This window comes from Fusarium flagelliforme (genome assembly GCF_020744385.1).
Source record: "Fusarium flagelliforme strain FIESC 12 MPI-CAGE-AA-0113 chromosome Unknown B0J16scaffold_7, whole genome shotgun sequence".
Lineage (NCBI taxonomy): Eukaryota > Fungi > Ascomycota > Sordariomycetes > Hypocreales > Nectriaceae > Fusarium > Fusarium flagelliforme.
Genome location: NW_025763509.1, coordinates 2,425,971 through 2,440,352, shown reverse-complemented (window position 1 = coordinate 2,440,352; position 14,382 = coordinate 2,425,971). Strand labels below are relative to the sequence as shown.

Sequence of the window (14,382 nt, the reverse complement as noted above, 5' to 3'; positions counted from 1 at the left end):
GATTCTAGGTCGCCCCTTTTGTTTGCATGACATGAAAGTGGGGCAAGGCACACTTGAGGGGCCAGTTGAAACGAAGATAATTTCATAATAACTTATTTCCTTCTTGTTGTCTTTCTGATTGCCAGTCGGTATCATGTTCGAATTCCTACGCCGTTGTTCTTCTTCTTCCTTCTTCAGTCCTTCTGTGGCAGAACAATTGGAGCAAGCTTACTGAAACTCAATCCTGCAATATTTTGCTAGAATGTATTACTCGCTGCATAGTGGCCACGTGTAATTGATGTGATGCATACAACCTTGACACTAAAGATCTTTTTACAGTTCCACTGGTCTATCTTCAACTCCGAATCCTAGTAGTTAATGAAACTCATCACTTCCATAATCTTTTTGACATATCGCGAACCGACTTCAACCCCACAATCATCCTCAAAATCACGAGGATCACCAAATTCCGTGTTATCCTCATCCAGACAAGTTAAGCATGTCTCGACCACCTTGCTGTATATGTCGCCCATAGTAACTCTAAGTTCGCTTCGGCTCAAAGAGATCAGTCTTTCTTTAGTAGCTTCCGGGTCAAGATCCTGTAGATTACTTGATACCTGTGCATTGCCTGAATCGTATTGGACAGCCGACTGCCACAAGCCAATCTCAAGGAGGCAAACACCAAGACTGTAGATGTCGTGCTGCATGATAAACGCAGCCTTGGTACCACTTGCTCGAGATGGATGCTGATAGACAGAATCCTTCCGGTTTGTTTTAGAAGTGTTCGTTGGTGTCTCCACGTGGCGAAGCAGCTGAAATCCAACCAAGCACACCAATAAATCATCATTCGTCTGTTCGGAATTCCCCAAAAGCAGTATAGTCTCAGGTGTAATGCCTTTATGAACAAATTCGTAAAGGTGAATGTAGTATACTGCTGTCACCAGCTGGCGAGCAATCTTAAGGCGCATAGTGAGCGAGTGAGGCATAAAACCTGAAAGAAGGAGCTGTCTACAGCTTTGTACTTTGTTGTAGCCGTCTGGAAGTCTGAACACAAATACGAGCGATTCTTTCTTGGGAAGTCGCACAATTCCTCTGCATTTCAATGTTCCGAAAGTGATGGGGTTTGAATCTCTGAGACGTGATGCAAGTTGTCGAGCATCTCTCAATGTGACGCTGGTTGAGGAGACAGAGTCAAGGATGAAGGGTTTTCCGTCTTCCTTCCTAGTAGCGAAGACGGCGTTGCAGTGTGGTATAGATGCTGTTTCTAGAGTCGCAAGTACCTTTTCTGCGAGAAGATCCGACCGGTTCTCACTGAAAGCTTGACGGAATTTTAAACCCTCATAAGCTGGTTCTTCGCGATGTCGGCCTCCGACTTTTGGGCAGCTTTGCAGGACTTGATCGACAGCTGGAGGAGCTATTTTGATAACTTGGAACCATGAAGGTTCAAACCGCTGCTGCCACCATTCAAGACCAGCTACGGTGCTTTCGAGAGTTTCCCGGAGACTGAGAAAATGCAAGGCTTTGACGCGTTTTGACGACCCATACTTCTCGGGCTTTGAGATAGCTGCGATGGCAGCTTCAAGTTTCGAGCGCAGTATATGCAGGACTCGTGTCTGGAGCTCCTCATCTTCGTCATACAAACTGTGCTCGAGCTTTTTGACAACTTCTAGCTGGCTCGCAATTCGCGACCAGCAGATCTCAATCCTCACGCATAGTTCGTTGACTATAACATCAGTCTGGTCATAATCTTTGCAGGCCTGGACCAGATATTTGCCGCATCTGAGACGATGAGTAAAGGTACGTAATAAAACGTCTAACTGGCGGCAGATCAGACTCACTTAATGCAAACATCAATCGTACCAGCGATGCCAGCGATACCCAGAGCCAATCCAGCTACTTCAGCCATGACGTGCGTGAATATAGGGGCGTCACTGACCTGATCGTTGTCAGGCGTTTATGAGGTGGCTTTTTTTTGGGAAACCCAAAGAACGGCAGTGAGGAAGACTTGTGATTTTCTGAGAGTGGATTCACGGGGGAATCTGTGCAGTAATAACCCGAGTTTCAACTCCCCTGCACCTTGAGCCTGCTTACTCAGGTTAGTAGGCGGGGCAGACACAACCAACACGATAATACCCATGCTTGAATGACTCGGTCGCCAAGTCTCGGTCTGCCATAGATATATTCAACGTAAAAATAGATGTGATCGCCTGTGTTGGGCAGGATGTTTTCGTGCTGAAAAGAAGTTAGAAACTGCTGATAGTGCTGAATTAGATTTTCCACGCGCTATTTCTTTGGATGTACCTTTGAGAAGTGTAAAAAACACAGTACTTTAAAGAACCTGAACCAGGGATGTTGTATGAATGCTGGCTGGGTACAAGCTACCTGTAGTGCTGGGTGAGATCTTTCATGCTGCGCAGATATCATGTATAGAGCTTTCTTTAGCGCATTCAGTGCGGGATCGAAGCCTCCCCCTATCTCACTTCCATAAGGATAATTCTAGCTTCTATAGCGTAAGGGAATCGTCTTGAATGTATTGAAAATAAACGACATGTCCATTTGGGGAATGGATCTAGAATGAAGCACCTTTTAATGTCACGGAGCCTGGCCTGTAATAGCGTGGTGCAGAACGATCGATAAATGATAAGGCGATAAGTGGATAAGGTGACCATGATGACAGGAATCACGCTCTAATTGGCTCACAGTACAACATAAGTTTGTGTCAACATTAACAATTGAAAAGTCCCAACCATGGATAAATCGAATGGTACAGTCTTCCCTCAAGTGTGCTATTTTCCACCAGCTGATTCTTATAATTGAGAACTGAGATTTTAAACCGCATCAACAACCTCTACGTAAAATGCGCCTGTGATTATCTCTTTAGCTGGTGTCTTAAACATAAAATACCGTAGAAACTCATGAGATTAGGAACACCCTACGGATACATCTTTAGTTTAAAAGGGCGTTTTTAGCACTCTTATCAAATCTTTATCCTAATGTAGACCAATTATAGGCTAAGATTTAAGCAAACTGTATCCACAGCGCGACAAATTGACGTCCCGTCTGGAGGAGAACCCAAACTCATCTCATTACACGATTGTCGAGAGTATATTGATTTGGTTCTTCAGTATACATCTAACCCTTCACCAACCCTTCAACCGCTGCATTTATAACCAATCTCGCGGCTACTAAAGATAGATATAGCAAAAAGGCGAACCGCTGAGGGTATCAAGGGCGTCGCCAAGAGTGATCAAAGGTGCATTGACTCCCATATTCAGGGGATCAGACTTGAGAGCGTCTCTGCTGGGAGGTCTGTTGGAGATAGTAATTGTCCCCGCGATATCCTTCGCTTGCTTGGGATGCAACGCTTGCCAGATCCAGTACACGTAGTCAACCATGGCATGATGTAAAAAGAACACGGGATCATTGGGAGAAGAGTAGAGATCCGATGCATCGCCTCCCATAACGAAATGGCCAGCAGCGTGCATACCCAAGAATCTGTCTCCAAACCGACCTTGGAATTCGTCTTGCATGGCTTTAATGGATTGTGACGCTTTACCGAGGGTAACGTTGTAAAGATTTGGTAGGGTCATCCACTGCTCGACGGCGTAGGAGGTAAGGTCACGGCGGAGACAACGCGGGTTGTAGTTCAGAGGCGTCTTGGTGGCTTCCATGCCGTCCATGCCTGGAGAGGGAGGGCCTAGATTGGCGACTGCACCAGCAAAGGGGCCCTTCTCAATGCAACCCCCGCCATTGCCACTGGGAAGAAAGATGTTTCCTCCGCCAGAGACGGAACCGTTGTGCTTGAAGAACTTGCCGTCGCCGCTCATGCTCGTGTCAGAACCATCGAAGAGAGGGTTCGTGGCAAAGTCACCAGTCTCGAACCAATTCCAGTACTGTAAAGTCCGTAAGCGTTGTTGCTATGGAATGGTAGGATCTACTTACAGGCTGGGTTCCCTTGTAGCCGCACTCATCCTGGAGGGCCTTCTCGTAAGCCCAAGTGTAGTAACGATGCCAGGTGAGAAAGTTGCCCTTTATCTGTTAGCCGGGTGATGTCTCAGGGAAGGGGTTACTGACTGTGCCATGAATACTCAGAGTTTGGTTGATATGGACGGCAACAAAGTCATCATATCTGGTTCGAGCACCGGGCGCAAAAGCAGGATCGGCCTTGGAAGGCTTCTTTCGCAGACAGAGCACAGCGTCAATGTATGCCTTCTTGTCTTTCTTGGAAAGAGTTTTCCTGTAGAAGATTAGCGAATTGCCATGCGGAACAGCCCGTTGGGTTACTCACCAATCACGCCGAACAGCAGCGTTGAAGATGGTGCATTTCTTAGATCCAGACCGTCCGTTGGGATTCACATCTGCCTTCTCCAGCGCGGACGTCGCCTTCTCTTTGAGAGACAGGAACAGATCGTTTGGAGATGATTGGTCGGTGGGTGCTGAGGCGACAAGACTTGAGGCGCCCAGCACGACGGCGAGAATTGCAGACGAGATGTGCATGATTAAACAGTTCTCGAAGGGCTCAATAAGAGTAACAGGAAGAAAGAATGAAAAAGAACGAAGTGGGAGGTGGAGAAGAAAACAAAGAGGTCAGCATAAATATTCTACTAGATTGAAAATTATATCTGCTGTCAGCAATAAGACCTTGGCCCCCGGACCCGCCAAGTCGGAGCAACCTGTATCGGTAGTGTTACCCCGCGGTCATCTTGAAAGCCACCAATATCCAACAGCGACCAGGGTCCGAAGTGCGGATCCAGCATGCAGGGCCGAGATGACCAGTCATCCTTACGAGGTGCAGCATGCAGGGTAAGGGCGCAGCCCAATGAGTGGAAGAATAGATGCATGGGGTATTCGCTTCCCAAGAGCGATTAATGTTGCTCTTTGGAGGAGTGATTATCAGAAGATGGGCAACAGAGGAACTGTACTCTGAGGCCGGGGGTGCCAGGATAGAATAACCTAAGTGCTGGTCTAAGATGACCGAACTATTTCGTCTGTTATGCTTTCCGCGGCTAATTCTTCTGATACCAATAATACTGTTCAATTAATTGTAGACATCCTCTGCTGTCTGCCAGCCAGTAAGTACACTGTTGGTGGAGAATCTGCTTGACAATGGACATTGCTGTAGACCGAATCGGGTTGGATTGTGCCCACGACCGCGATATTCCCGAAGCCAAGATGATATGACAGATGGGTCTTGACTCAAGTAGGTAAGTAACGTAAGAACTGCGAATTATTTCAGTGGATTGTGAACAGAATAATTCATAGATGAGTTGTACAAGGCAAAAGACTGAGATTCCCCAATAACTCGCAGAAGTATGTGTTGACTTCTGAAGATGGTCAGGCGCCACAAAGGTAGAGCAGCAAGCTCATGATTCTCCTTTCATGGCGTGTGTCAACTGATCTGAGAAAAGAACGGGAGAAAAAGAATGGTGCTGTTGAGAAACTATACTGAGCACCGGGTTGTCATGCTTGATTGGACGGCGTCGGTCGAACGTCGAGCAGATGCAGCTATATTCGGGCTAGAGCAGGAGTTGATGTGGTCATTTGTAATTCTATTATGAATATGCTGGAAGAAGAGCTACAAGTCGTATCGGTAGCACAGGTTGCGATTGTAAATGTCCTCGACAGCTGCAGTTTCATCGTTGTGCAGCAGGATCAGAGGGAAAGCGGCCGGCGAGGACGAAGCGGGTTGTTATTTGGGAGAGCAAAGTGCTTGCATAAACCTTCTGGAAGACACCTGTTAATCCCCACGGAAGGCGGTGAAGTGACTGGTCCTATCGAGTATCAGTGGCCTGCTTCTTTGGGCGGCGACAGCAGGTCAGAAAGATCAACTAGAACTTGGAGGAGCGAAACAATTGATCTTGTCGAAGAAGGTCGCGTAAAGATCGAGGAATGTCGTTAGGAGTGGCGCAGTCGCTGGTGGCAACCGAGAGTAAAGTTGAAAAACATCCAGAGAGCAGTGTTCATACTCGGCCTTGAAGGTGATGAATCGACAGCGGATAAAAGGCTGCGGTGATTGTTCGGAGAGGTGTTCGCAGGATGAAACCGCACAAGCTGAAAGCGACTGTGGCCTTCTTTGACATGATTAGGGCCGCCATAAGAATCATCCTCTAAGAGTTGGGTTAGAAAGATAAATTAGTCTAATTAATGGCCTAAGCTTGCATAGGATGAGCAAATTGTTTCGTCTCTTAAATTGCTTTCCAACACAGCTAACGATTCCTTGGTATATTCCCCAGGATACGACCAAACAACGAACACGTTATCCTTCCCGAAAACAAATGCCCAATCGCCAACGCAGACAATCAACGTGAGTTCGGCAATCATCCCAGCCTGCGGTTCATGACACACAAACAGTAAAAGCTGACGCTGCAAGCGTGGATCGAATATTGCCAGGACCGTGGAGCCAAATGGATAGCGACAAGGCGGTCGAAATCCTAAACTGCCATCATGACGAAATTTCAGGCAGGATCACATTGTTTGATGTAGTGATAAACGATAAGATTCTAACAATATCAGCCCTATTGATATGTAACTACCAGTCTCTTTGAAAGACTCCGACGTGTCCAACTCGTGCTCAGGTGAATGACAGTTCGAATTTCGCTCGAGACATAGACAGTTTTAAAGCAATATGACTCCCATGCTTGCAAGAAATCTTTTTCTTTCTACTCAACAGATTGGACAGGCTGGGGCAAAGAATATTGTTCCTTGCTCGCGGCTGGCTTCCGTGGATAGATGAAGGTGGCGACTCTATTCTTCTGACATCAACATGACACTTGGATTTCCCACTCACGCGCGGCAAAGCAGTAATGAATGCCAGACTTGAGATTCGAAAATCCTCACACTCCCAACAAGAAGAACCAGGTTCAGATGCGTCGCTTCTATCCAGTAGCATTCGGGCAGATACAAGGTTTTCTCAACGAATTACAATTTAAGCACAATGACTCAAATGCTCGCACGAGACCTCGTTTTGCCCTGTCCCAACAGAAGGTTCATTCCGAGCATCCAGTCTATCGCGCCAAGGTCAGAGACAGATTATGCTTTACCATTATCGTAGAAGACATGACTCTGGATAGTTCGCACAAGAAGAATTAATACGCCAGACCCCGAACATAAACCCTCGAGACCTCTCCTAACAGAAATTTGAGGCAGCATACATAAGAAAATAGACAGTGATTCCAATCTCATGCCATCGCAGCCGTACAAGTGCCAACATCCGGCCCAACCGTCCCGTGGTCGGTCTCATTTTCTTTAGCTCCCGTCCCAAAATTGACATCCAGGAGGTGCGTGGTCAAGCGTTCGGCAAAGGTGCCATATGGGTCGAAGTTGATCTTGGTATGGTAGATAATAGGCCAGGTATCGTCCGTTTGAGTCGAAGGAGTGACCGTTTGGTCCCGGATACCCATGGGAAAGTCGGCTTGAAACACATGGGCATCTTTCTTGTCATCCGATTTGTAGGCAACAAGACGAACCTAAGGTAGAATTAGCATGAATCTCGATAGAATGGTTGAAACATACAGGATAGCGTTTGCTTTCGAAGAGTTCCCAATTATACTGTGCCAAAGCTAGCATGACGCAGAGGAGGTACGGGTCTCGATCCCAAACCTCAGGAGTGCACAGTCGAAGTTTGCGTTTGTTCCGATTATTGAGTGGTGCATTATAAGGCCATGAGTGATCTGGAGCGAATCGCTGCTCACGCGCCCGTATAACAGTATGGTAATCGAGAAACGCGACAACAAGTGGCGCGGTCGGGATGACGGTTTCCTCTGAAGCCGATGACTTGAGGACGAAGACTTCGCAATCTGCTAGAAGTACCCTGCGTCCATCGAACGAAAAGCCAGGATTTCCCCTACATAAGGATAAAGCGTTAGTAGTGGCAAGGAACAATGGGCAAGGGAGTGGGTAGAACAAACTCCATATGTTCAAAAGGACTTCTCTCATTGACAAAAAAGTCAATAAATGCTTCTGATCTCCAGTTATAAGTCCGGAGTAATTTTTCCACGTCCTTGACGGTATCCTCCTGATGCACGGGTGTTCTGGTTTCCGGGGGTGCATCGGTTTCCTGGAATTTGCAGTCGACGAGCTCAAGATGGCGCGCGATCCATTCAAGAGGATGGACAGCGAACCCGGGGTTTCGAATTACCAGATCCCGGAGGGACAAATTAGTCGCGGGTTTATTGTTCATCGTGTGTTGAGACACTGCTTTTCGCTGACAGGCGGCTGTTCGTGTTTCTCGTGAGGATGTTGAAAGGAAGCAGAAATGCGCGCCTGTTGACTGGAGATTGATCGGGGGAGAAAAACACTGCTGTCGGTCTAGGACAGAACCAAGAAAAAGGAAACAGGTGGGGATCCTTCAATAAATGTAGAATTTGAGGTCATATTTATAAACCTTGGCAATGAATTTAGGTTTGTGGCCTCGGTGATTAAAAGGTTGAGCTTAATGAAACTTGCTGGTACGCCGCCACAAACCAACGTGGGATCATTACCACTCTAAGGCTTAGGCTACTATAATAAAGTGGTATAAGTGTTATCTCTCAAGGTAACATAAAATTACCAAATTATTTCATCTCTTATGCCTTTGGGGGCCTAAAGCGACACAGAGATCTAGTCAGATCCATGCGGGGTCAACTTTGCCTGTCTAGTTTACGGCATCTACCCATAATTGATCTGCGCTATTAGAAGCTTAATACTTGAATTGCTTCTTTAGACAGACTGCTTATTTGTCATTCGCTGGAGTCATCTCCGCCAATCACTCACTTCCTTTTTGACATTTGACAGCATTCGAGCGGCTCTGCAATGGATTTTTGTTCTCGTCGATTAAGATGCCGACGTCATCCAATTCTCAGCTCAATTAGCCAGACTCAACTTTCGAAAAATTCAACACGTCAATATTTCCTTCGCGTCGCTCCAAATACCACGCGCTTTTGGTCTGTCTCATCACCTGCGTCCAGAACGACCCTGCAATCGACTTACCTATCGCCAGACAGCGACGGTCTCAAACAAACCGTTACCAGCGCTGGGCATCGATGCGCCGCCTCCGATATGAGGACGCCGTGGAAAATCATCGAGCTGAGTTTGCCGCCATTTCCTTCCTTTACCAAAACCCTCGGCTAACTTCATCACAAATACAGACAAGCGATCGAATCTCCTCCCCATCGACCACAGCTCGACGCTACGAGCGCCCGGATAAGTTTCGAGATACCCGAACCGTAACAACATACTTCATCGGTGCTAGACTTATCCTCAACAGGTCCACCTGACAGGTAGGGGCTAACGGCTTCAGTGTTTCTCGGCTTTGATTAGTTCTTTTTCTAATACTACTATCATTTCTAGATCTCAAAGTTGCTAGGCTTAATATGGCAAAACCACACCTTTCCAGACCCTCCGCCTATACCGACCGTCCTCCCTGATATTGCTATAGAAGACGGACGAAACTCTGATGGTAGCCACACTAGCCTTTTGGAGTTGAATGCCAGCCAAGCTTTATCTGAGCTTAGCGCCACGGATTGGCGCTGAGATTGTTGTGACTCTGTTACAACTATTTTGTCGTCTGAAATGAATGGGGCATCGATCTTAATAGCGCCGTTCTCATTGTGGAGGTAAGAGCCGGTGGCATTGAATGATATTTGATAAAGTGGTTCGAGAACGTCAACCGTCTTCAGGCAAGTGCCACTTCCGGTGTTCCAGATCTTGACCGTTTTGTCGTCTGATGCGGACGCCAGCAGGGTAGAGTCATGAGAGAAGGCTACAGCCCGGGTACAGCTCTTATGTTCCTCCAGCGTCTGTAAGCATTCGCCGCTACTCAAATCCCAGATCCTGACCGTACAGTCGTCTGATGAGGATGCTAACCAGATCGAGTCATGGGAGAAGGCTACTGCGTTGGTACAATTGCCATGCCCCTCAAGAGTCTGCAAGCACGTACCAGTGCTAATATCCCAGATCTTAACCGTCCTATCCCTTGATGTGGACGCTAGCCGGGTGGAGTTATGCGAGAATGCTATTGAACGGACATAGCTGTTATGACCTTCAAATGTCTGTAAGCATGCACCGCTACTTACATCCCAGGTCTTAACCGTCCGATCATCTGATGCAGATGCGAGATAGGCCGAGTTGTGCGAAAATGTTACCGAGTTAACTAAATCGCTATGGCCCATAGGTGTTGTTGGAAATGTGCCACCGCTGTTGCTGCTGACGTCCCAAATCTTAACAGTACCGTCCTTGGATGTCGAAGCTAGCCGGGTCGAATCGTGAGAGAATGCCACTGACCGGACGTATTTGCTATGGCCTTTGAGTGTGTGTAAACAAGCGCCGCTACTAACGTCCCAGACTTTAGCCGTGTTATCGTCAGATGCGGACGCTAGCCGGGTTGAGTCGTCTGAGAACACTACTGATTGGACATAACCACCATGGCCCTCGAGCGTTTGCAAAATGGTGCCGCTCGTAGCGTCCCATATCTTCACTGTCCCATCATCAGAAGCAGACACCAGTAGGACAGAGTTGTGAGAGAAGGCCACTGAATTGACCTGACCGGCATGGCCTTCAAGAGTCTGTAAACACTCGCCGCTATTAGCGTCCCAGACCTTGATCGTTCTATCCCTGGATGCAGTTGCTATTTGAGTTGCATCATAAGTAAAGGCCACCGAGTAAATAGAGTCGCTATGGCCCTTGAGTATCTGTAAACATATGCCACTACTAGCATCCCAGATTCTGGCCATTGTGTCATCGGATGCTGATGCCAACCGGGCTGAGTCATATGAGAATACAACTGATTTTACACAGCCGTCGTGACCCTCAAGCGTTTTCAAACATATACCACTGCTAGCATCCCAGACTTTAACTGTTTCATCATCAGATGCAGATGCTATCTGGGCTGAGTCATGGGAGAACACAACTGAACTGATCGAACTGGTGTGGCCCTTAAATGTCTGAAAGTTCGTTCCACTGTTAGTGTCCCAGGTCTTGATCGTATTATCGTTTGATGCCGATGCTAGTCGTGTTGAGTCGTGAGAGAAGGCCACTGAGTTAACATAGTTCCTATGGCCCTCAAACGTCTGCAGACATGCACCCCATCTATCCTCCATGCGTGGATTTATCGTCAGCCAGAGGGGCGCATCATGGTTAAAGTTTTGTCGCGTCGAACTGCCTGTGGGGCTGAATACAAGTGCTGACACGTAGGCCTGCAAAGGCGCTTTCTCTATTGCCCCCTTGTGAGACAAGATGAACCGACGCGCATCTCGGACTAATTCGAGCAAGGATGAGGCGTCTGGTCTCCTCTAGATAACGTTAGCTTCCATTTTTTCGCAAAACAGCTTGGTTCATTTGGATGTTACATGAAATAAATCCTCTAATTTGGCCATCGATTCAATTCCTTTCGACATGCTGTTACACAAGCTTAAAGCCTCCAGCCAGTACAGGAACTTTTTCATGAGGAAATCGTTGGTAATCCTCTCCTGTAGCAGTTTTTGTACAGAGCTGTCGTCCGTTGAGCTTTTACCAAGAATCGAGTCGTGTAGGTGATCGACCCAATAGACGCACGAGTAGTGCACATGTGCCAATGGATCGTTCACCGGCGCTTGAAACTGGTCCATTAGAAATCCTGGCTCGATCAAGTCGTAGATATCGCGTTTCAGTGTTCCAGACATAAGTTCGAGCGACCGAGCGAACAGAGTGTGATGTATCTCGCTTTCAGACGGTAAGATTGTATCCCCCATTTTGCTACTCAGATAATCCTTCGCCGACTGATGGACCAAGTAGACCTGGTCATCTCGGACGGTGAGAAACGAACCACACATAGCCACAAGTTTTCTCGAGATCTTGGCTAGCGCCGAGCCCTGGCTCGTTGTCAATGCACACAAACTCCCCAACTCCGTCAAGGAAAGGGGGCGATACGCAAGGGTGGTGATGGCAAGCATGCGCCGGCACATTTCTGAGTTTCTCGCAGCGAGGTTTTCGATTTGAGTCATCATTCGGTCATAGAACTGGTACAAGTCCTCGGGCGCTTCTTGTACTACCTGCAGGGGATCCCAGCACTCAGGTTTCTCCAGTTCCCGGATCACGAGAGCTACCCAAAGGAATGTGCCATTCGCCTTCTGCCGCAGGACTTCCCGAACTTGAATCATCAGATCTTCATCTTCCATAGATTCAAGCTGGGATAGTTTTGTGTCGATGTACATGTTGACGGCGTGTGATACATGCTCGGCATTTTCCTTCAGCTCGAGACTCAGCTTTCCCTGTGCGTCTATCGCTCTTAGCTTCTGTTCGATATGTGGCTCGTTACGGCTTGACAGCAGCCACTTGATAGGAGTTGATGAGGATGATATTGAGACTACCAAGTCTAGGAGCTTTGGTAGGTCGGCAATGCATTCGTCAAGAGCGTCGACAACGAGAACCGTATTTCTCTTCTCCAGGTCTTGCACCATCGCCTTGAACATGTCTGACAGGGCAATCCAAGCATTCGCGTCTTCAAACAATGTTTTGCCTGCGTGGTCGTACTTCTTGCGGACGTGCGAGATGAGCGATGGCTGCTGACATATAAGCACGTACATTAGGCCCCTTAGAACGGCGTTGGCGTTGTTGATGCGTGAGTCTGACGCTTGGCAGAAGAAGTATGACAGAAGGTCTGTCGCGCCCATCGATTGCTCCAGCTCGTTGATAACGCCGCACAGTAACATCGTCTTGCCTTTGCCGGGATCGGCCTTGATCCATAGCAGCGGGTTCTGCGGGTCATTGCGCCACCGTTGGAAACCTGTGTTCTCGAGGACCCACCAGTACGAATCCTTCAAGAGGCCGCCCTTAGTCTCTTGGATGCGCCTCCTATCGTCACGAGGATCGGTGAGGCGGAGTTCGGCCAGGCACGTGTTGTCCGCGCTGGTCTCGTGAATTCTTTCCTGCTGCCTGGTTTGCTCTCGAATGGCATAGCTGATGCTGTCCAGCTTGACGTTCTGTGACCTAGCTGTTTCAGCAATCTCGCCCAGCCGATTCCGTATTGAGAGCGTATTGTACTGCGCCGAGTCTGCCTGTAAAGCCGCCTCTGCCGCTTTTATAGCGCTCAGCTCGCCGTCCCAATCGTTTAGCTTGATCAGGTCCCGTGCAAACACCGAAAGCCGGCCTCGATGATAGTAGCACACGCTCTTCATCTGGAAAAGCAGTAACCTCGAGTACAGGTCGGTGACGACCTTCTCTAGTTCACCTCGCAAGGGTTGTGACTGTGCTTCGGTGATGTTCTCGTCCAGGAGAAGGCTCGACAAGTTCCAGTACCAGTCCATCCTCGACAAAACGTAGGCAATGCCTCGACGGTTAGAACTTCCCTGAGTGAGCGGGTTCATCATGATCTGAAACAGCGCAAGTTAGTGCCATATATTGCCTGCTCATCACAATAGTACCCACCTCGAGTGCAAAGCATACACCTACCCAGGCGATAGCCGCCTCGGGCGATGCCTGGACTGCCTTGTCTACCACTTCTTTGACAGCCAAGGCAGCTTGTATGCCGTCTTCCATACCCTGCTTCAACTCCGCATCCCTCTCCGTTCTACGCAGTCCATGATTCACGAGCCGCTGCATTTGCCCTCGCCGTTCATCCGCAGTTTGCGCAATCTCATTCTTCTGCGACTCGAGTTCTGCCGAGCCTGGGTACTCTGAAATGTTTGCATCTTGTTCGTGGAGCCGGGCAGATAATATTTTCTCGTAGACACTAACGGTGCTTAAATTGCTTGCCTTCGCCTGGTCATAGGCCTGATCCCACAGTCGCTCCGGTAAGCTCGTTGGAGACTTGTTGGAATCAGGGCGAGCCGGTGGCTGGGACTTGGTGGTATTAGAGGCAGGCCGTGCTTGGGCATCCGAGGGCTTTAGCGGAGCCTTTCTACCCAGCTTGGCCTTCAAGCGTTCTGTCAAAGACACCATAGTCGGGAAAGTAGTAAGAAGATAGCGTTGGTGTTAAAAGAAAACCGGAGAGTTGATTCAAGTTTCGCAGGGTTGAGGGGTATGTCAGCTTATGTCTGCTCAAACCATTTTCGCACAGGCCAATACGACCCACCATTCTCACCAATTAACAACAAGCTCACTGACACCAGCGTAAGCGGCCTGACGTTATGCCCCGCGTCGTTTGGTAACCAACGAATTAACCAACGAATTATCAATAGTGAGAAAAGCAATGGCGCTAGCATAACATAGCGTAACCAATAAACTCTATGTTAGCTGCAAAAAGCAATTAAATATCTATAAGAACTTATAAGCTAGTAAAGCCTGAGTCTATGATAGTCTCTGGCGTGGGTGCAGAGGCAGGAGTCTCAAGGAGTCGACTCCGAACATGCTGGATAAACGGCTGTTGCACGGCTGCTCCTTGAGAGACCAGTAGACGTAGCGAGGAACGGAGTATTGGTTCTGTTACCGTTTGTTAAGTCAAAGTTAGTT

General features: G+C 48.1%; 4 protein-coding genes across 4 annotated transcripts; all 4 read right to left on the bottom strand.

Annotated features, from left to right (window-relative positions):
- Positions 1 to 135: 135 nt before the first annotated feature.
- On the bottom strand, positions 136 to 1,979 carry B0J16DRAFT_186589 (uncharacterized protein). The gene is made up of 2 exons (XM_046122720.1): positions 1,818 to 1,979; positions 136 to 1,758 (listed from the first exon to the last, which is right to left on the bottom strand). Exons 1-2 carry the CDS (start codon positions 1,883 to 1,885, stop codon positions 348 to 350), a joined length of 1,479 nt encoding a protein of 492 aa, XP_045979373.1. The 5' UTR covers positions 1,886 to 1,979; the 3' UTR covers positions 136 to 347.
- A 1,011-nt stretch (positions 1,980 to 2,990) lies between these two features.
- On the bottom strand, positions 2,991 to 4,522 carry B0J16DRAFT_292927 (uncharacterized protein). The gene is made up of 4 exons (XM_046124344.1): positions 4,268 to 4,522; positions 4,054 to 4,216; positions 3,922 to 4,008; positions 2,991 to 3,872 (listed from the first exon to the last, which is right to left on the bottom strand). Exons 1-4 carry the CDS (start codon positions 4,474 to 4,476, stop codon positions 3,165 to 3,167), a joined length of 1,167 nt encoding a protein of 388 aa, XP_045979372.1. The 5' UTR covers positions 4,477 to 4,522; the 3' UTR covers positions 2,991 to 3,164.
- Positions 4,523 to 7,157: 2,635 nt separating this feature from the next.
- On the bottom strand, positions 7,158 to 8,158 carry B0J16DRAFT_324477 (uncharacterized protein; the record flags this gene model as incomplete). Its single annotated transcript, XM_046125830.1, has 3 exons — positions 7,158 to 7,445; positions 7,492 to 7,822; positions 7,887 to 8,158. 3 exons carry the CDS (start codon positions 8,156 to 8,158, stop codon positions 7,158 to 7,160), a joined length of 891 nt encoding a protein of 296 aa, XP_045979371.1.
- Positions 8,159 to 9,263: 1,105 nt separating this feature from the next.
- On the bottom strand, positions 9,264 to 13,934 carry B0J16DRAFT_418402 (WD40-repeat-containing domain protein). The gene is made up of 3 exons (XM_046133763.1): positions 13,360 to 13,934; positions 11,304 to 13,304; positions 9,264 to 11,246 (listed from the first exon to the last, which is right to left on the bottom strand). Exons 1-3 carry the CDS (start codon positions 13,870 to 13,872, stop codon positions 9,303 to 9,305), a joined length of 4,458 nt encoding a protein of 1,485 aa, XP_045979370.1. The 5' UTR covers positions 13,873 to 13,934; the 3' UTR covers positions 9,264 to 9,302.
- Positions 13,935 to 14,382: the final 448 nt, after the last annotated feature.

Bases quoted from the DNA above. Each gene is read 5' to 3' on its own strand.
- B0J16DRAFT_186589 (XM_046122720.1), bottom strand. From the start codon at position 1,885: ATGGCTGAAGTAGCTGGATTGGCTCTGGGTATCGCTGGCATCGCTGGT. The intron at 1,759-1,817 runs GTGAGTCTGATC...TCATCGTCTCAG, and splicing joins ACGATTGATGTTTGCATTAA to ATGCGGCAAATATCTGGTCC.
- B0J16DRAFT_292927 (XM_046124344.1), bottom strand. From the start codon at position 4,476: ATGCACATCTCGTCTGCAATTCTCGCCGTCGTGCTGGGCGCCTCAAGT. The intron at 4,217-4,267 runs GTGAGTAACCCA...AATCTTCTACAG, and splicing joins GCTGCTGTTCGGCGTGATTG to GAAAACTCTTTCCAAGAAAG. The intron at 4,009-4,053 runs GTCAGTAACCCC...TAACAGATAAAG, and splicing joins CTCTGAGTATTCATGGCACA to GGCAACTTTCTCACCTGGCA.
- B0J16DRAFT_418402 (XM_046133763.1), bottom strand. From the start codon at position 13,872: ATGGTGTCTTTGACAGAACGCTTGAAGGCCAAGCTGGGTAGAAAGGCT. The intron at 13,305-13,359 runs GTGGGTACTATT...GCGCTGTTTCAG, and splicing joins GTGTATGCTTTGCACTCGAG to ATCATGATGAACCCGCTCAC. The intron at 11,247-11,303 runs GTAACATCCAAA...AACGTTATCTAG, and splicing joins AATTAGAGGATTTATTTCAT to AGGAGACCAGACGCCTCATC.